This window comes from Scleropages formosus, chromosome 14 (genome assembly GCF_900964775.1).
Source record: "Scleropages formosus chromosome 14, fSclFor1.1, whole genome shotgun sequence".
Lineage (NCBI taxonomy): Eukaryota > Metazoa > Chordata > Actinopteri > Osteoglossiformes > Osteoglossidae > Scleropages > Scleropages formosus.
In genome coordinates, this window is record NC_041819.1 from 2,395,501 (window position 1) to 2,416,598 (window position 21,098).

At 50.6% G+C, this 21,098-nt stretch overlaps 1 protein-coding gene across 1 annotated transcript; it reads right to left on the reverse strand.

Annotated features, from left to right (window-relative positions):
• Positions 1–1,059: 1,059 nt before the first annotated feature.
• LOC108918110 (ras-related protein Rap-2a) lies at positions 1,060–19,445 on the reverse strand. The gene is made up of 2 exons (XM_029257953.1): positions 18,219–19,445; positions 1,060–2,672 (listed from the first exon to the last, which is right to left on the reverse strand). Exons 1-2 carry the CDS (start codon positions 18,530–18,532, stop codon positions 2,435–2,437), a joined length of 552 nt encoding a protein of 183 aa, XP_029113786.1. The 5' UTR covers positions 18,533–19,445; the 3' UTR covers positions 1,060–2,434.
• Between the last annotated feature and the right edge of the window lie 1,653 nt (positions 19,446–21,098).

The following is a 21,098-nucleotide window of genomic DNA, read 5'->3' on the forward strand; positions in this document are numbered from 1 at the left end:
GGGATTCCACACGATGGAAGTGTGACTGGAGTTTCTTAATAAAAAAAGAAAAAAAAAAAAAAAGTTTCAAAGCCTGTGTGTTGCCCAAACTGCAGTAAAAGCAATAAAGAGAAGCCAAGAAGAGAAAGGACCCAACAGATGCCTCCCCGCGTGACTCAAAGTGCGGTCACAAGACACTTCCGCTTCCTGCGAGCTTTGAGGCTCCGCTCCCGTTTACGCCAATTAGCGAGATTACGCGACGCTCCCGAAAATGAACCCGACGACGACGGCGGCATTTCTTCCACCGCTGTCGTCAAAGGGGTCGCCGGGAAGACACGAGAGCCCTCGAGGGACCAGGGAAATTGAGTCGGCGGCTCACGAAAGGGCTACTTGAGGAATGTAGGAACCTCCCTCCCGACTTGAGGCGGATAATGAAATAAAGCTACTAAACAGATGTTTTGTTTGAAAGCAACAAGTCTTTCATCCTGAGACGTCTGGCTGCCCAACTCTTACGTATTCGTGGAATGTCGGAGCTGCAAGACCTCCGACCACAAAGGAAAACGCGGTTATTGCTACAGTCGCCATTATTACTCCAGTATTCACGTCAGCGTCGCCTTTGTCGTTCTTGGCACAGCGGGGACGAGTAACTTTACCTGGTCTTATCCGCACTGCATCAAACACTATGGGGTCACGCGGGGCGCACCGTTAACCGACAGAGGAGCGAGAAGAAAGGAGCTGCTGCCGATTTGTGTCGAGCGCCCCGGGAGGGGTGTCCGGGACCGGAGGACTTCACGTTGCCTTGTGGAGCTGCACGGACCTTCTGCTTCACCAAGGAAAGGGAGCGTTTATGGAGCCAGAGCATCAAATAGGAGACGACGACAAACTAGCAGCAGAACGACGGTGTCGGGCCCTCGGCTGCGGGAGCAGTTCCCCGGCCCTCGGGGAGCAAGCATGGCATTTTATGACAATCCGCAACGTCTCGTCGAAGAAACGCGGGGCAGATACCTGGAATTATGGGAAACATCATGAAGTAAGTGTCACCTTCCAGAGGAACAGAAAAAACAACAGAAAAAAAAAAAAAAGACTGTTTTAGACATCTTTATTGTTCAGGTGCCAAACGAAAACAGTGTCACCATTCATTTAGGAAAGGGGGGAGTAAGAGAGTAAATGTCACATTAAAAAAATATAAAATCAACGATGAAAATGGTAACAAGGTAGGCCTTCCCCCCCCACCACTGCAACACGGATGCAGAGTTCAAACAGTGTCCGATTCCTGAGGTCGGATTCAGGATGGAAAAGAGAGAGACTGAGAACGAGTGAGAGAGCGAGAGAGCGAGAGAGAGAGTGTTGTTTGCACATGTCGACGGCCGAACGAGTCCTTTTTCGTTAACTAGACATGCAAATGGTTCACGAGTTCCTCTGGAGTGATGAGTCGGTGCTGTCTGAAGATCCCGCACCTTTCGTACAACATATTTACATGTATATGCAGCTAGGCTTAATCTTATTACTGTTAATATTGTTATCATAACTATTATTACTACCAATCTGAATAATTCAGAGTACATAAACAGCAGTGTGGCGTGTGTGAACAATACTTTCAGAAGCCCGTGTATCTTGAGCTCTTCCGTGAACTCAGGCTGCTGCTCGGGGTGTCACGATACTGCGCGGTCGGCCTTCCTCGCACCGGGGGAGCGCGGCAGGCGCCCGTTCCATCTGCTGAGCTGCCGCTGAGCACAGCTACCTGAAACGGAACGTTACGGAACGCGCTCGACGACGAGCTGTCCCGCGCATCCGGCCAAAGTAAAGACGAAGGAAGGGGCGTGAGGGTTGCGGCAAACCCCGCGTTGCCCCGAGCTCAAGAACGGGGAAGAGAATCGGAGGCACTGTCCCATCACCTCTTTGGTTCTTTCGGGAGAAAGACGAATAAAATCCCCTCGGCTCAAGGTATGGCTGCTCCTCCCCAGCACAGGGAAACCTGGTACAAAAATCGATGACTCATCAAAGTTTAAAAGCGGCGGGTCGGGTGACGGCTTGCCCTCCTCGCAGGCTGTGACGACGGAAACCGGGCCAATGAAACACATGGAAGGGGAACCAAAAAAAAAAAAAAAAAAAAAAAAACCTAGGACTAGGAGCAAGTCGAAAGAGCAGATAAACACGAAAGGACGACGGTCGCGGCTGCGACGAGTGGCTCCTGCACAGTGTGCCAAAGGCTCGAGGGGGACATTCCCTGTGCGCGCTGTCGCAGCGTTTCGCTCTTTGCTGTCGTCTGTGAACATTTCAAGTCAGGGCTCAGGACAGGTGGGAAATGTTGTATAAAAAAGTTCACAGCCACCGTCAATTTATTATTCACACTGTATTGTTTCGTTCCGCTTTCTTCTTTCTTTCTTTTTTTTCTCCTGCCTGGTCGATCGGGGGTTCCGCACGCCGACGTCCCGGGCGTCTCGGACCCCCACGGCTACTGTATATTGCAGGAGGAACAACAGGGCTCGTCCTTGTCCGGCTGGGCGGCGTAGTCCATCTGACGCACGATCTCGGCAAACAGCTCGTCCACCATGGTCTTGCTCTTGGCCGACGTCTCCATGAAGGGGCAGCCCCACTCCTCGGCCAACGCCTGTCCCTCTCCCGACGACACCTCCCGCTCGCTCTCCAGGTCCACCTTGTTCCCCACCAGGATTACCGGCACCTTCTCGTACCTGTGTGCGACAAGGGGACGCGCACGCGTATCAGCAACAATGCTAATAGCCAGAGTGGTGCACGTCGCAGTACTAGCGAAGCTCGAATCCACCAAGACAGCCAGGACAAGGTCAGGATGAAGAGGGCAGACAAGCAAAAACAAAGCAACTTGCGAGTGTGCCACATCTCTGGGAAGTATTCCCCCATAGTGTGTGAGTGACTGAGAGAGTGTGTGTTCCACTGATGTATGGATGAGTGACCCAGTGTAAGTAGTGTATCTAGCAGTGTAAGTCACCGCGGTGAATAAGGTGTGTGGGCTGATAACACTACATAGAGTTCAGTGGAAGTTGCTTTGGAGAAAAGCGTCTGCTAAATAAATAAATGTAAACGTACGTACTGCGGTAGAGCAGGGAAAACATGGCGACTCATTTCCTGAGCACATATTTCACAGTTTCACGCAAAGCCACCGATTCTCATATCACGTCATGATCTTGCGCAAATATTAAGTGTGCTGCAGTGTGATGAACCAGAGGTGCACGTCGGACTCACCGCGCCCATCCCGTGCCCCTTATCCTATTCGTTTCGAGTCCCAGTGTCGGCAAGGTGTGCCGTCGCCCGGCCGTGCCGCAAGCCGCCACGTTTCTTACCGACTCGGCACGTTGACCAGCAACAGCGCTTCGTTTGCAAAAAAACGTCATTTGTGCAATGTTTCGTTTGTGGTTCCGTCCAGTTACTTCTTTCATTTACGCATTTACGTTTTCTTTTGGCACGGAAGAGAAAAAGCAAAAGGAAGCTTTAGAAATAGTGCAGCATGAAAACAACTATAGTGTCTTTCTGCTGTCATTCTTCTATATTTGAACATGAATAATGGGCGACATGAGTGGAGAAACACAACGCAGCCCTATTGTACAATGTGCCATTCACGCATATTGACTCTTTATTCTGTATACCTAACAGTTTATACGATACAAAATAAGGGGGGTTTCGCAACTTGCGGCGAAATCTCCGCCCTAAGCTGAGGGCCACGTCTAAGTGTCTCAATGGGGTGACGTTCCTTAGCATACAGAGAACCGGTTCAAGTCCTTTTCCCAAACAGTTAATGAACCGTTGGAGTCGGAAGCAACGATTGGGTTACTGTTTATGTACCGATTCCACAGCCCTGGTTCCTCACAGCCACCCTGCAAAGCGGTTAAGGCACCGCTCAGCCTGTGGATTCTCTCTGCTCTTATACAAGACATGAAGGACAGAGAATTCATTCTTACTTCACTGTACTGTACAACATTTGTGGGACGAACAAACGCACGCTGTTCTACAGCGCAGACGGGTCAGCTGATGAAGAAAGGAACTCTTTCCAGCATCCAGAGGGAGTTCCATCCGCTGAGCAGATAGCGAAGCTGTCCGCTCGTGTCTTCGGAGGAGACGCTGGCGTGGGACGCTGCGCACGGCCCCGCGCCGGTAAATAACTGCCAGCTGGATGTGCGTTAGTATCGTTTCTGCAGACGTGTAAAACTAACACTAATCATACCAATCGCACTCAGGCTCATTTATTTCCCAGGCATTTGGTACAATCCCTCCAAAGCGAGAAGAAAAGCCGTTACGTTTCAACATGAAAAGACTCGCTTGAAAAAACAGAGGAACTTTTGCCCGATTTCCCCACCACCTTTTAGAGAACAACGCACTCCGGATTTGTGGGCTAAACGGCAACACGTGGCCATAAATCGTGTTGCAACGTGTGGTGTCTGCCGACTGGACCGGCGAGGGTTCCTGGAAGGGGGATCTCTGCCGCAGGAAGATGCCCGCGTGGCCCACTTTCCGTCCGAAGGCGTCGCCTCCCATCAGCTGAGTCACAGAGACAGCTGAGCGTCCGGGTTGAAGGGCTCCGCGGAGAAGACGAGGAACGATCACTTCTGCATGAGGCTTATTTGGGTCACAGCCACTTGTCTGACATGCTGACTTTAATGAGTGTACCTCAGGACACGTCAGGGAATTGAAGCGGGAGGGGGGACTGGGCGGGCGAAGGGAGGCGGGAAAGGAGCACTGTCACAATGAAGTGGGGGGGTGCGCTGCGAACACGCTACACACGCTGCGAGCGTCGCCCCGATGTCCAGCCGGCCTTACGAGTTCACTGCGTACATGTATGGGCCGGAAGAGTCGTCTCCGTGATATCCAAGGAGCTGCGTTCGAACCCCACTCCTGCTGTAGAACCCTTGGTTTGAGCACTTACCATGAATCGATACGGTAAAACTACCCAGCTGTACGTAGATGAGAATACAAACCTAAGGCTATAAGCTGGGACGGCTGGTAGCGTAGCGGTTAGAGCTGCTGCCTTTAGCCCCAAAGGCCGCAAGTTCAAACCCCCCCCTCCAGCTGTAGTATCCTTGAGCAAGGTAGTTACCCTAAAAAAAAAAAAAAAAAAAAAAAAAACTGCTCCGGTAAGAACGAGCAAGCTGTATAAATGGCTAAATAACTAAGTTGCTTTGTAGGGAAGTGTCAGCTAGATGAGTAACTGTAAGCGGAGGAAAGTGCTAGATAAGAAGCCATGAGAGATTGAAAAGACACAAACGGAAAGAATTTTGCACTTGTGAGCGCCCATGAGGGCGTGGACGTCAATACCCCCTTTCGGCGTACGAGAACAACGGGCCTCCCTCCGGGACTGGTACCGGAGCACCCCGGCCGTCTGCTGCGCCCTTCAATCCCAACACTTCCTACAGCCTCTTCTCTAGCCACGGCATCACATAAGGGACAAGGGGCCAGATGGAGAGACTGGTTCTACATCCAAGACTATTAAACCTCAAGGGGTGTCGGCCATCATTATATTTTTCAAAGGTTGGCCTTTTCGCTATGAAATATTCATGGTGATGAATAATTAAGTCGTGCGGGAAATAAAAGCGACCGTCCTTTAACTCGCCTCGGTGAAAGATGCACTCGGTAACCTGTAGTAAGACATCGCTTTAGACGGAACCGTGACGCTCAAGCGCGGAGGCTCCTCGTTTTCCCAGCAAGGTGCAGCGGGGGGTTCCGGCGCCCGGCGGTTCTGGCTCCAACAAAAAGAAGAGAGATTCACTTTGATCTGCTCCGTACATATATTCACCGTGAGCGCCAATGCTCGAGTTCCTTCGCCTTCACCGCTGACGAACTGAACGTTTATCGAGAAATCACAGCGAGAAAAGCCGCTCGCTTCTAATAGGTGGAAGGAAAGCGCCGTAGACGCAGCGGAGGGAACTCGGCTCGGCGCACCGTCAGCATACCTGCACGCGTCCGCAGCGCTTCGTTTCAATGCCGCGGGACCCCACAGGGAGACACCACACCGCTGCTCAGCTCCGAGCTGTTCGCCCATTAACTTCTACACCTCAGATGGGACGGTGGGCGATGGACTGGCACCCCGTCCAGGTCACACCCTGTCTCGAGCACCGTGCCTCCAGGACAGACTCCGGACCCCCGAGTTGGATGAGCGCAATGACCCGACGACATTGTCTGAACTGGGCTCACGAGCAGCGTGCGAAATGAGCGTCCCCTGTACCAACACATTGCAGCACCTCGCCTCAATCCACTCCTCCCTCTCACACTCAAATTTTTACCTCTTCATTTACCCATTTTTTTTTATGCACTTATTCCATTTGCTAACGTATTTATTTGTACGTTTGGTTACTTTAAGTGTGTATGTACTTACATACGCATCGCCCGACTGCTGCAACCTTAAGTGAACGTCTCGATGGGATCAATAAAGTTTAATTAATTCATTCAGTCGTTTGAATGAATAGCGTGGGATCCTCTGCTCTAGTAGTGTGTGTGTGTGTGTGTGTGTGTGTGTGTGAGAGAGAAAAGCATTCCGGCACTGAGGCCCGTGCATTGAGATTCTTTACACCTGTACAGACGGATGGAAGGGGACTCGAACATGAGGAAAAAGACAAGGATCAGTCGCAGATGTCATTGGCTCTGTGCCCGTGACACGCGTACTTGTGCGGCCAGCGCTTCGCCCCCTCCCTCGCCGTGGCCGGAAGCCTCCGAGGCCGACGGACCACAGAAATGGGCCACACCTCAGAGAGAGGCACTGGAATGTTAAACAGCGCTCGCTAGATCGCGCCCCATGGACACCTCGACCCGGCGGAGAGTGCGGGGCCAGGCTGGGGGGGGGGGGGTGACTCACGCTGAGCCGTGATGAGCTGTTTGGAGGCTGATGACAGGTTTTCTGAATGGAGACGAGCGCGAGAGGGAGGGAATTAGTGAGCGTAAGAAGCAGAAAATTCACGACGAGGGATGATCGCGGCTCCTTTCTAAAGACGCATTTCCATGGAGCGTTTCCCACGTTTCAATACATACCCTTTATGGTATTATAACACCAGCGCAGGTTTGCAGGTGATGTTTGAGAGGATATAAAGGAAAACCCCTGCACGAGAAGAGCTAATAAAGCCTGCAAAGAAAAAAAAAAAAAAAAGACGACACGCTGCTCTGACCACAGTGTGTGAAAACACACAGCCCACCAACAAATTACAGCCCTTCTCAGAAGGGCCGGGCCCTGCTTCTCTAACTGTGGCCAGATGGCAAAACTGAGCCCTGGTGCATGCTGGGAATGCCGAAGGAGGTCACGATGGCCCGTAGCCGGTCTACGTCTCCACGGGTCTCCACGCCTCCGCAGATCGGAGCCCAAACTGGCGGCCCATTGAGACGCGGCGGGACGTGAGGAGCAGAATCCCGCAACAGACACAGGAGATAGAGAGGGGTGTGTGTGTGTGTCCCCACACATTCAGAAAGTGGATACAGACCACAGCTTCCCCATTTCTTGAGCAGTGTTATGGTCCAGATGTGTTGGGTTCTGTGCCCAAATGTCTTTTATGGAACCTTCCAGCTGAATTGCTCCTTAGAGTGTATTACGGTCACTATTACTGTAAGCTACAGCAGTCACTTTCAATAAGAAGTCTCCGGCAGCCAGGTAAACAGTCGTAGTAAAGCTGTCAACTCCTCTTTTATCACACCGCAGATATAATGGGAAGAACTCTTAACTTTTACCAAACGCCGACCGTTGAGGCCATCGCGAGTTCGCGAGACGCCCTTCCTCTCACGACCGCCGTCAACACCGCCCACGGCGCAAAGCGCTGCTCAGAGGGACGTTAGGAAAATTCCAGAAATCAGACAAGCCAAAAAAAAGAGAAAATTTAAAAACACACCACGCGCTTGTGTGACGCCGAGCTGCCGAAGACGAGACGGTGGAACTAATACAGAGAGCAGCGGAGAAGAGCAGCGCACGACTGGACAAGACGTCACAAAGCTGTCTCCTCATAATTCAAAGCCTTGAGTTCAAATCCCACCTCCTGATGTAGTACCCTCGATCAAGGTACTTACCCTGAAGCGATACTGCAAAATGTACCCTTAAGTAGCAAAGTCTACCATCCTCACGCTTATTAATAAAGTATTACTATTATTATACAGTATATTCCTTTGGCTGACAGGTGGGCGGGGGGCATCACTTGTGGGCAGTCACGGTGTTCGTTGCACCGTCGACGTAAAGTGTGTAAAGTGCGTGGAAGAGACGCACATTAGCACCTGGGGCAGAGGCACAAAGAGTCCTAATAATAGGCTTAATGATGGGGGGGTTAAAACCTGCCACCCGCGAGGTGCTTGAGGTTGTCATCATGGTTACACCAGAGCAGCAGAAAGCAAGATGGGCTTGAGGGAGAATTGGCGACGTGTGCTTGTGAATGCGGAACAGGTGGGGAAAGGTGTGGTTTCCAGGGGTGGAGCTTTTTCCTGGCCACACCCACTTCCCCCACAGCCATGTTGCTTCCACGTGGTTCCGTTGAGCCCCCCCCCCCCAACTGTCCTTGGAGATGGAGACCCCCTTGTCCAGGCTGTGAAGAATGCATGAGAACAGTTGCTCTAGCAGGGGGTTATGAGGCTGAACGGCGGGGGTCGTTCATCCGTCTGTTCAATCCCATAATCCTCAGCGTGACCACCAGGAAGCCTCGGCGCTCGGAAGCGACTCGTCCAGAGCTCTCCTCCTCCAACGCCGCACGGGTGGCCCCAAAAATGACTTATGCCCGCATACATGAGGACATGGGGGGGGGTCACCTGGGGTCATCAGCAACAGAAGCGAATACAGGACAAAGGTGGGGGGGGGGGGGGCACTGACAGCAAAACCCGAGAGGGGAGAGGGATTATAAACCATCCGGTGGAAGAAAAACGAGCCATTCACAGCAGTGTATGAAAGGGCCTCCTCTGCAAATATTGACAGAGCGCTTCCTTTATTGTGCAGTCGCTGACCAGGACACGACATCCCTCGGCAGCTCCCCGTTCATTCCGTGTCTAATATGTCCCCCTGTTACGAACGAAAGAGAGGCTTCCGTCCGCATCCTCCCATTAGTGATCGGCAGGGAGCATGAGTCACCTCCACTGATCACTGCGGTAACGGGGGTCCGAAAGGCCACCAAAGGCATTCCCTGCAAGCAAGCTAATGACTGCCAAAAATGACATATAGGATGTGCGCGCACACACACACACACACACACACACACACACACACACACACACACACACACCCACACACACACAGCACTGAGATATTACAGGAATACACAAAGGCAGAGGTACTGCAATCCTCTGCCCATCAGCACTGGTATGGGCTGCACGGAGATACCAGCAAAACCTCGTCGCCTTGATGAGCAGTGCTGTGTGAACGGCTGTCACTCACCTCCTGGGCTGGAGCGGATGGCGAAAGGTTTCCGCAGAAAACGATGACGAATTGTCTTTGAAAGCCTCCATATGTTCGGGAGGTGGGTGCTAATGATGCCATGTAATTAATCGTTTCACTTCCTTTAGGGCACCTTTGCAGAGGATGTGGGCAAACTTCAGGACCAGTCGCACACAAGCGGTACCATGGTAACGGTGGGGGGGGGGGAGTGGTCACGATCACAGGGAGTTCCGTCCTGCAAAGCTAGCTGGCGCGTGGAGGGAAGCACGCCGCTCCAGTTCCCATGAGCCCCATCGTTCGTCACGCCTCTCATGTACTCCCATCTCCTCGACCTCGTTCGCAATCCTGTGACGGTCACTCAGCATAACCTCCTGCGCTCATTTGCGGTTCAGACTGAACCTGTCAAACGCACGTGCTGAAGTACAAATAAATGTGCGCGCGCACACAGACACACACAGACGCGCGCCAGCCTGCTCACAATGCTCATACATCCAGTCCCTCCCTACCTATCCAAGCTCTGCTACTCGATCAATTATTCATGCCGGTGCCTTGCAATCCCCGCCAAACACACACGTGATGCGAGAGCTGCTGACAGTCACTTCCACAGATGCACAGATACACACAGACAAGTAGGCTCGACTCTGACGCTCTCCTCCACTTCCCAGAATGCCGAGTGGTGGCCCCTCCCAGGGGTTGGTTGGGTGGGTGCAGAAGGAGGCAACAGGAGTGTGATGGTGGGAGGAAAAAAAAGCAGGATCTCCAGACAGTGCCCCCGCCCCCAGCGGCAGACAGCTCAACCGTAGGAAGCATCTCTGCTGGGATGCCGCCTGGGGCATTGGCCTTGTTCTCCCGACACTTCGGCCCACTGCCCCCTCCTCCACGGGCAGCCCCAGGTGTCCCGATTGTGCATGGGGGCACCGTAAAAGCCCTGGGAGATAGATGCTCCTTTGCTGCCATGCTACCCCCCCCTTTCCTAATTTCCAGTTTATTTATATATATATATATATATATATATATATATATATATATATAAAAAAAAAAAAAAAACTTTTAGAAAAAAAAGCATCAAATAAAAGGAATCGTGTTTTCCAGAGAGCCAAAGTGCCTTCAAAAAGCGGTGTGCAATTACCCTCCCGACTGCAGGCATCCTACCGCTTATTTGCTCCAAATTGTGTCACGGAGTGCTGTTTCTGCTCAACGCGCCTGTTATTAATTAACATTGTTTCTATACCATTACAAAGAATTGGCCATATTGCTTTGTTTGCTCTTCCCAGGGGGGTCCCGGGAAAGCTGGTTATTTTGGACAAAATAAATGCACCCTGGGTGGTCCAAGAAGCAGGGAAAACAGCCTTGTAAAAGCACCCCCCCGAGGTGGGAGAAAGGAGTGAGAATGGCGCTTTGCTCACACAGAACCGGGATTCGGACGCGCCAGCCCAAATGACGAGCCTCACAGTCATGGGCAACAAAGCACCCCCCCCAGCAGTGCTACACCTCAGTGTGATGGTACAGTAATACACAGCACGGCTGCATACGCAGGACCACCGAAACTCAATTAAATATTCCTCTCTAAAACTTTGCTTAAAGAACATGGACACTTTCTCTAAATTCAAAAAAAAAAAAAAACAAAAAAAAATCATCACAGGGCAGCGGGTGGCATCGGCTCGTTACCAGGAGGTTGTTGGTTCAAACCTCAAACCCCAGCCCGAGTCTTCCTGCTGAGCTTTTGATAAAACAAAGTACCTTTGTGAGCGTTGTGAAATTCATCACTGCAAGTTACTCTGGACAGAAGCGACACCCGAGCAACTACAACTAGTATTGTTAATCTGCATCACTTAGGTGACTAATCTTGAGTTTGTGGCCTTGTTTATACTCTAGATGTTTTGAGGTGTCATGTTCCCTACAGCTGTAATGCACTGGAGTCCTGTGCAGACAGCACCCCGTCTCACACCCTATACTTCTGGGATAGGCTCTGGAGCATACTGATAATGAATGGCTGTCCTATCAAGTAGCGCTATTCGCTGGGCGGCACAGCGAGTAGTGTCGCTGTCTCACAGTGCCTGGGTGGTGCAAGCGGACGTTGGTTCGATCCCCGCTAAGTTTATATGGAGCTCACATGTTCTGTCTGTCTGCGTTTCCATCCGGGTGCCCTGGTTTCCTCCCACGGTCCAAAAGACAAGCTGTTAAGGTTCACCCACAGTGTGTGAGTGACAGAGTGTGTGTGTTCCACTGATGTATAGATGAGTGACCCAGTGTAAGCAGTGTATCTAGCAGTGTAAGTCACCGCGGTGAATGAGGTGTGTGGGCTGATAACACTACATGGAGTTTGTTGGAAGTTGCTTTGGAGAAACGTGTCTGCTAAATAAATATAAGCAGCCATCTGTACAACTTTGGTACAAGTGAATAACAGCTGAGGTGGGTCTGAAACATCCATCTTTGAACGCAAGCCGCCGTACGAAACCAAGAGACAAGAGGCCCTGCTCTCTAACAGCCAATCGCTGTCGTCCAAAGTGCCGAGAGTCGCCCGTTCGTGTAGAAGGTCAGGAAAGCTTCACAGGAACCCAACAAATCACTGCAAGGTTCTGCTTGTGGAGACTGCTGCAGCAGCCAGCGTGTGTGTGTGTGTGTGTGTGTGTATGGGGAAGAGCGATCTGTATTTATGTGGCTTTTCACCCAGCTCAAACCTTCAGAGCAGCGGAACAGAACGGTACTACGAAACACCCTGTCTTTGACCCATAAAAACGGAGGGAACTTAGCGGCGGTGGGTTGGTAAGCCTGCCCACCAGCGCAACAAGCAGGGCCTGCGGTGACATAACAGCTCCGTCTCAAGTCCCCGACAATAGCGCGGCAGATGCAAGTGCGCCACGTGACGATGCGAGTGTGGCGGTACAGCAGGGGGGCGATGCAGCCCCGGGCGAGAGCAGCTAAGCCCTCCGCCGCCCCCCTTCAGCGGGACGATCGGCCCCTCCCCGGCGAGCTTTCTCCGCTCACACTGCAGACGGGGGAACTTTCATCCACACCCCAACGCGGTGGAAGGCGCCACCGCGGTGTGCTGCTCCAACGCCACCTTTACGCTCCATTCTTACGGACTTCATAAGGATTCGCCGATCAAAGCGGCGAGAATAACGAAAGGAGACCTGGAATATCAGCAGAAAATGTGAACAAACACACAGCGGCTGATCTGCGAAACGACTGCTTCTGCTAACCGAGGTTCGGTTACGCTTAATAAACACCAGACAGCAGACACTCCTAAAGAAACAGAGCTGCTGCCGGGGGTTTGTTTGACACTGACGTGAAATGAATGAAAACAACGCGACAGGAAAAAAAAGGAGATGGTGCAACATTTTCTAAAGTTTTCTCAAAAAAATACCACGCTCAGTAAATAGGGGGGGGGGGGGGTTACCATGACTGAGCCAGTCAGATGACAATCACATGAGCAAATCTGATTCAGCCAATGACAGGATAGTGACGTGACTCATTTGGCCAAAGCAATCAGAAGAAAAGCAAATCTTAATTAGCCAATCAGAGGACATTTATACAATTGAATTTAGGTGAGCTAATCAGGAGAGAGTCATGTGACTCAGTAGGTCAATCCAATCAAAGGACAACCGTGCAACCAAATGCGGTTCAGGTTCAGCCAATGAGAGGACAGCCACATGACCGGTTTAGCAGAGGTCTGCAAACACTTCACATGGGGGAGTGATGGTCAGTGTCAATGTGGATGTCACCCCAACCCAACCTCATCCCTTCCTACTACACAGTAACATGCCAGAAGTGCAAGTGCAAACCATGACTTTTGGTGAATTATTGCAAATCAGTCCCTTGCATTCTACTCACCAGGGCGGTCTTTCCTATATATACACACTATAGTACACATCTCCAAGGTGCTTCTTCAAGGAAGGACAGCAGAGATGAGCTGGCAATGTTGGCAAACCGCGATCTGTATTCAGTGGTGCAGACGAGTTAGACGCCGACTGCTGAACACATTGCGGAGAGGGAGGAAAGAAGGCCGGCAGCCAGATCCCTGGGTTCCGGCTGACTGGGGGGAGGCTCAGCAACCGGCCCAGAACCAACGGAGGAGAGATGGGAGAACAGTCTGGCTCCGGTTCCGGACTTAGAAGGGGTTACGCTTTAGGGGCTCCGTGTGGACATGGGTCACACCTCAACAATCCCAGGAACCGTACATCCTCACCCGAATCCAGTAGCAGTGAGATACAAACAGGAAGCTTCGTGCCGGGGGAGCGGGGGGAGAACGCTGTCCGGCCTAAAATACAATCCTTATAAATAAAAACACACACACACTTTCTCTGCTGAGACCTTGGAATCTGGAGATAAAGCCATGGAAGAGGTGGTTCCAGCCATGCGCTGAGGGCTGCAGTAAACTGCAGGATTCAGTCGCTCATATGGCACCATGTGGCAGCAGGAACTTGCAAGACGCTCAAATCCTGAAAGGGGAGCCGATCCACTGCAAAAAGTACATTTACTCACTATGCCTTTAAGGCTGGCCGCAAACGCGCAATTTGCTAAATGGTGGCTCTAACCACTAATGGAAAATACATTAAGCATTAAAAAACTGTTTCTGTTCATCTCATTAATGAGTTCGTTTTATGAACAGAGTGAGAAACACGCAAGTGCGGGGACGCAGTAGGACAGCATGTCCGGGCATGTCCGGCACCGCGGGCCGTAGGAGAGCTTTCCTCCCGCCGCTCGGGGCTGCAGCACACACCTAACCCCTCACCGAAGACACAAATCTCAGACAGGGCGTGAACATTTCCCTCAGGATCACCTACGGTCAATGTCTTCTCCTTGTCTGTGGGTTTGAGTTGAGCTCAGTCTGTGGGGAGCATCTACGTTCTCCTGCGCTTGCGTGGGATTCCTCGGGGTACTCTGGTTTCTTTGCACAGTCAAGAGACATGTTTAGGGTAAACTGGTGACTGGAAATTGCCTGTAGCGTGTGTGTGCGCTACTGGCCTGCAATGGACTGGCATCCTGCCCATGGTGTACCTTGCTTCACACCCTATGCTACTAGGATAGGCTCCAGATCCCCAGGACCCTGCATTAGACAAGCAGTTAATAATAACGGATGGAGGTGACGCTTTCAAAGGATGTATATAGTTTCCCAATGCTAAAACTGGCATCAGCCTGCGTCAATTCAATTTTTATTATTATGTACATACTGTACATTTTGTACATGAATAAAGTATCTTGGTAAGCGGCACTTCAGTTCATATATGACGTGAACAATTTAACGGTACGCTTCATTAGGAAAAATGATGTGGAACAGGCTGCCCGGCTCAGAGACTCTCAGCATTCGAAAAGCGCCTTTTAATTACGGCTCCCTTACACAGGTTTACAGCAGCAGTGCAGCGTGAAAACTTTCCCTAGATCTGCATCAACAGGTCGTCAATTACGTGACTTAAGCAACGGGCTGAGGGAGATGAGCGAGAAACTCAAATGTTGACAGAAACAACTGTTTGCTGGGGTTTTGCCTCGTGCACGGAGACAGACGCGCGCGCACGCACACACCCACACACCCACCCACGCATTTCCCGCTCAGCCCGTAGTCTCAGTAGAAGATTCCGGTCAGACTAACTCCATCCAAAATCCCTCTGCCCCGTAATTTGAGTGCCATAAGTCGAAGGTGGCTTTCGGTTATTGCACTCTAATGCAATCCTGATGGTTTTTTGGCTAATAACAAAGCGCAATCCCATTAGGTTTTGGTGACTGAGCAGATTTGAGGGCGGCGGTCACGGCGGCAGACGCAGCAAGGCGCTCTAAGCGGTTGCGAAAGCCCCGTAACGCCAGCAAGGACAGCGTGCGGACGCCGCCTCACGCGAGAGCGACGAGCGCCTTCACGAATGCCCGGTGACCTCCGACCCCTGCCCGTTGTGCTCCCATAGGCTGCGATCCAGCTACGGCCCCTTGTCACCTGCCCGCCGTTTGAGGCGAGACTGAGCTCCTGAGCGGCGAGGCGCTACTGTATCTATCGTACGATTCCCCTGCAAGTGTTCAGAACCCCCCCGATGAATAACAAACCTGAATAAACAGTGCCTTCTATTTTGGCTACAAGCGCTCGACACCACAGAGGACTTATTTATACCTCTTGCCGCCCTGCTTGAGGTGCCGATTCTTCCCCACCAAGGATGAGTGAGCGTAAACGCTCTCGTCCATGCTTTCGCTCTTTGCCAACAATAAATGGCACGGACACGTTCTTTGTGGTGAACGGAACAGCTGGCACCTGCATATTTAATCAATAAAAGCATTAATAGAAATAGTGCTGGCGGTGTGACCGGCAGCTGTTGAAGTGGGGGGGGGGGGGGGATCTTTGCGAACCACAAATGTCTGAGATAATTCAGCCGCGTATCTGGACAGCTTCACGACACCAGGCAGGCTGTCACTTGGGCGAAGACTAAGGAAGGGGACGACAATGGAAAAAAGACACCTTGGACTGAGCTATCGATCCATGTCATTATGAAGGAGACCGTGTAGGAAGTTATGGAATAACAGATACCAGGAGAATGAGCGATAGCGAGAGGAAAGTGCTTAGCGACAGCATGGAATTCAAGTGCTTACTGCTGGAACTGCGAGGAACGAGAACCGGAGGTGTAAACGGCCGTCCTTCCAACTGGACGTGTGCGAGTTCTTGAGTTTCTGGAAGCGAAGCCAAACCAAATACATACTAGGAAATTACTAAGATGGTCCTGTAGGTTGCGGGGCGTAGCTTGCATACATTTCCCACAGAGAAAACACCGATGGGTATAGATCGTCACACACCAGGAACGCATGGGTGTTGGCTGCATACTTTGAATGCATGCTCGATTGTCCCTCGATGAAGAGCCAATCCATTCCTTCGTCGTCAGCTCTGTACTTTTTCCCTCCAAAACATGCATTCTGCATAACCTCTTGAGATCCGTGAGACCAAGGTTTATAAATGTTGACGGAAAGAGGAAACACGTCTGCGTATCAACAGCTTTCACGATATTGTACTTTGCTGGAAAGACACAAGTGGAGGGAATCCACGCGGTTTACCGACTTTTAACTAAATTACACTGGTGTCACATCATTTGAGTAACAGCACTTAGTGCTCAAACACCTCACAGATGATGTCTTTGTCTGGCCAGCAACACACTTTACTCTTAATTAAAAATGCTCTTTCCTTTGTGTAAGGACAGGCATCTCGGTAAGCTACCGCTAACTGATCTACAGCTGTCCGTTGACGTTTATTTCCCAGGATGCCTTGGGAGCAACGAAAGGAGCGCGACTGCAGGAGCTGCTCTGACACACAATCGTGATGGAAGGCAAGGAGGATCTCCGCAGAGCACCAGGGTGACTATGTGCTTCGCAGGGACTACTGAAAGAAAGAAACAAAAACCGTTGACCACTTTTCATAAACAAACACTGAAAATCCCAACAGTAAGAAGCCGGGGGGGGGGGGGGGCTTACTGTATTCCATGCATCAGCCTTGAGTCATGGCGATGACAGGCCGATGACAGACTGACAGTCTATTAAACTGTACGGAATATAAACAGCTGGTTTTTAATATTTCTGTTGGCCGCTCACAATATTGCCATTGACAGCAACACAAATTATGTCATTATAAATCTGTTTTCAATTCCTCTCGCTGCATTAATGCTCCAGCCCCACAACTTCAGCACTTCTCTGGATCTCGGTCACGTTTACGCCGAGGAAACCCCCGAGTGGAGCCGAGCGTGATCTGCCCAGCAGAATCGCGGTAATTCCCTATAGCGCAACAGCACTCCTATGTGTCGGCATACTCCACCACCTGAAATCTCCTCCAGAACTTCCTCCCAGCTCTCCCTTCACGCAGAAGGCAAGGGAAGACCCCACGTCTTCTACAGTAGACCCATCCCCCCCAGAAGCTCCAGCTAACAGTGTCAGAAAGGGTTAAAATCTTCCGTCTGGTGACTCACCGCATTCCGAACGCTCAGAAATGCACGAGTTGAGCTCGCAGTGCAACAAAACAAAATGTACTTGTATATTTGTGCTGAGACACTGAGACACCCCCCTGGGAAAGCCTAAAAAACTCAACCGCTATCGGCAGGCCATCAGAGCAGCCCAGCGACACGGGGAAAAAAAGAAAAGAAAGAAAAATCAAGGGGCATATTCTTTAACCCTTGACCCAAGCAAGAGTAGAACGTCCGCATATTTTGGGCTTGGCATTTAAGAGGTAGAGGCCCAACGCGCCATTTCTTCTCATAGTCCAGGACCGAAGAGAATATGTATATCTGCAGCATAGGCTGAAGAACGGGTCCTTCCGCTCTCTTCTAGACTCTGAAAAAAACTCCCAGAACCTTTCATACGTCCCTGTGAATCGCCCTCCACGGCGACGTTCTCTACATACGAAAAGCAGCGACAACGTCATCGGCGGCCTCCCATAAAGTCGACGCGAGGGTCGTCACACATCGGCCTGGAAGCTGAATTCCCTTGACGCACAATCCTAACGTTTCCTTTTAAATCGGAGGTTCAGGCCAGGTGAGAAAGACAAAGAAAGCAGGAGAAACAGCTGCATTTCATGATCACAACAACCAAGCCAGAGGTCACGCAGTGAAAGGCTGCTCTGACTGCTCCTTTCCCTTCTCACTTATGCTCTCCCTTCCGGTCACCCTCACCTTCTACCTCTCTGATCCCCTTCTTCACTCAGGATCTGATCCCCATTGCCTTCTTGTTCATGTTCTGACCTCCCAATCACTTCCATTCTGACATCCTGATCCCCTTCTTTACCACACTCCGATCCTCCCTACTTCTTCACCCCCGGCATCCCATTCCCGTCTTGGTCTCCCTCACCTCTCCACTCGGATCTCCCCTCCCCACGCCAACGACGTCCCGATCTCCTTCTTCGCCGATCCCCGAAACTTCTCCTCACCTTTTCACTCTGATGATCTGATCCCTCATGGGCTTGATGTCCTGGAAGCTCTGCTGGTTCACCAGGCTGTAGACCAGGATGAAGCCCTGGCCGTTCTTGATGTAGAGGTCCCTCATGGAGGCGAACTGCTCGGTGCCGGCCGTGTCCAGGATCTCCAGCACGGAGGGCGACGAGTCCACCTCGATCTCCTTGCGGTAGAAGTCCTCGATGGTGGGGTCGTACTTCTCGATGAACGTGCCCGTCACGAACTGCACGGTGAGCGCCGACTTGCCCACGCCGCCGCTGCCGAGGACCACCACCTTGTACTCGCGCATCGCTCCCGAAGTCAGAGGACCGCAACGGGCATGGAAAGCGGGGGGATCAGGGTGGGACTAGGGTCTCATGGCCCCGGCCGGCGGCGAAGAGCGAGCGAGGGAGGGAGAGAGGGAGGGAAGGAGGGAGCGAGCGAGCGAGCGAGAGGGAGGGAGGCACGATCGGATCAGCGCTGGGAGGCGGAGAGCCGGAGCACAAAGAGCGGCAGTCCGGAGCAGGGCTTCATGGCACAGCCGCGGGGCACAGAGACTCAGCGACAGACAGACCGGGACGTGCGGATCTAGTGCGACCGCCCGGCAGCTCACACACTGACACTCGTCAGCCTGCAGCAGGAGCAGGAGCAGGAGCAGGAGTAGGAGCAGAAGCCAAGTCGCTCCAGTGCAGAACCTCCTGAAGAGAAAAGGAGAAGAAGGGGGGGAGAAGAAGGGAAGGGGAGGAAAAAAAAAAACGGGAGACCCGCGGGCACACTTCCTTCTTATTTCCAAGCGCGCGCCCCCGACGCGTTTCCTCCTAGTGTGTGTTGCGGTGAGTCCGCGCTCTGTGTTTCTTTCTCATCCTTCCTATCATGTCTCCTCCGTCGCCGTCGCCGCCGCCGCCGCCGTCGCCTTCTCACACCAACACACACCCGGTCGCCATACTCTCGGGTGGAGACCCGCCGCCGCGAAACCAGCCAGCTTCCACTCGGCTTCCGTACCAAGCAGATGAAGCGGCCACTTCCGCCCCCTAAAAATGATGGATGTCCAGTCAGCCCAATGAATGTTGCGATTCTACAATACACGCCGCCCACGTTTGGTGTGAACTCCGTGGTCTAGATTTCTATTGGTGCGTTTCATCCGCTGCGTGACGTTGCCGGAGCGCCTAGCCAATCGCGGGCGCAGCCTGAGAACGTGTATCTCCAGGAGGAGGAAAGATGCTTAACATGCTGTTGCTATGGCACCACAAACAGCCGCGTCGCCCATGTATCTGAAATACAGCAGCGACGGTGCCCGTCGCGTGTCCTCACCAGGGCGTTGATTTTTAGTTCACACTGAGATCATAAGCATAAAAAATACGTGCTGCGATTTTAATGCAGCTTTTTCATTGCAGTCAATGTAAATCTGCAGCTCTTTACTTTTCACGTGATGCATGGCGCTCATGACTATGGAATACAGCTCCATAATAATTGTCTGTAATAACGAACAGATTTAAAATAAATACAAATATAATATATAAATTGCAACCTTACTGACAACAAAATCTTGTTTTCTGTATGGAAATATTTCTGTAATAAGTATACTTTGTTTTGGAATGTTACCAAAAGCAAAGAATCCATATAATAATTTCATAAGGTTAAATTATTACATTTCTAGTATAAAGTAAAGCTGTCTCCAGTCCTTTTCCTACCCATTGACTGAGGGCTTTCATTTATGTCTCAGCCTCATTAGGTACAATAAAGCTGTGGAAGAAATGATTTGTACACATGCAACTGTACTCAGAATGATTTTACTGTAAATTTTTCATTTACGGTAATTGCAGAAATTTGAAATTTTACTTGTATACTTTGACAGAAATAAAGTATTTGCTTATTGAAGCACATGTGATTTTCTGATGAGGCCCAAAAACTTGCTTGAGCTGTTGATAGCCACAACTAGAACTAACAACAGATATAGTACTTCATTGTACTGCAACTTTATTTAAAAAATATATATTAATAAACATTGGTATGGTATGCTTCTTAATCACAACAAGCAGCTCTGTCTCAGCTCTGACACATATATTTTTTGTATTTAATTCATTTGATTAGCAGTGTTTTCAGGAGATGCCACACCCTGTCACATGTGCAAAGGCAAAATGACACCCCAATTAGTTGTTGACACAGTATGCTCTGACACTTGTGAAAATCACCACAATCATTACACCACCAAAACCACGGTTACTTTGTATTATTGTATTTTTTATTTGTTTTGTCTTAATAGGTTTTACACCATTTTTGCAAGAAACAAAACAATTAACTATAGAACATAATATATGCACAAATAAAACATGTAAAATGGTTACATAAAAACTAATAGAATCCAAAAAGGGCTTGTTTAACATTTTTGTACATATTTTTATTTAACTTTATTTATATATTTTTTTGCAATGTAGATGGACTACTGCATTACAGATGGAATCGAGTGGCACAGCAGTTGATATACCTGCGCTGATGATGCAACTGTTCAGTTATGGCACGGTGGCCATAGTCTCTTCATCACCACACTTCCCATAATGAAAGAGGAGGACAATAAGACCAGATGCTTCACAGCCGTCCACCGTTTTGGCCTCACAATGAAAAATGCTAATGCACCGTAAAATAGAACAGAAAGGTAATTTCAGTAGACCATATACAACCCTTTATAGTTTAAGAGCTCTGAGACATAAAATCATAAAGAAGAACACGCTAAAGGTAAGGCAAAGTTTACTGATAAGCTAGGTCTGACCAATCCACCAACTGCTCAGAAAGTGCTTATTTGTCCATTTTTTCCCCCCACTGTCAAATCATTCAGTGTCACTACTTTGTTAAATGCGTACAAAATGTTTTCTTTTTTG

What these genes read in the sequence shown, in the direction of transcription:
- LOC108918110 (XM_029257953.1), bottom strand. Translation starts at nt 18,532, where the DNA reads ATGCGCGAGTACAAGGTGGTGGTCCTCGGCAGCGGCGGCGTGGGCAAG. An exon ending in CAGATCATCAGAGTGAAAAG is followed by an intron (nt 2,673 to 18,218) that starts GTGAGGAGAAGT and finishes TGTCGCACACAG; the next exon opens with GTACGAGAAGGTGCCGGTAA.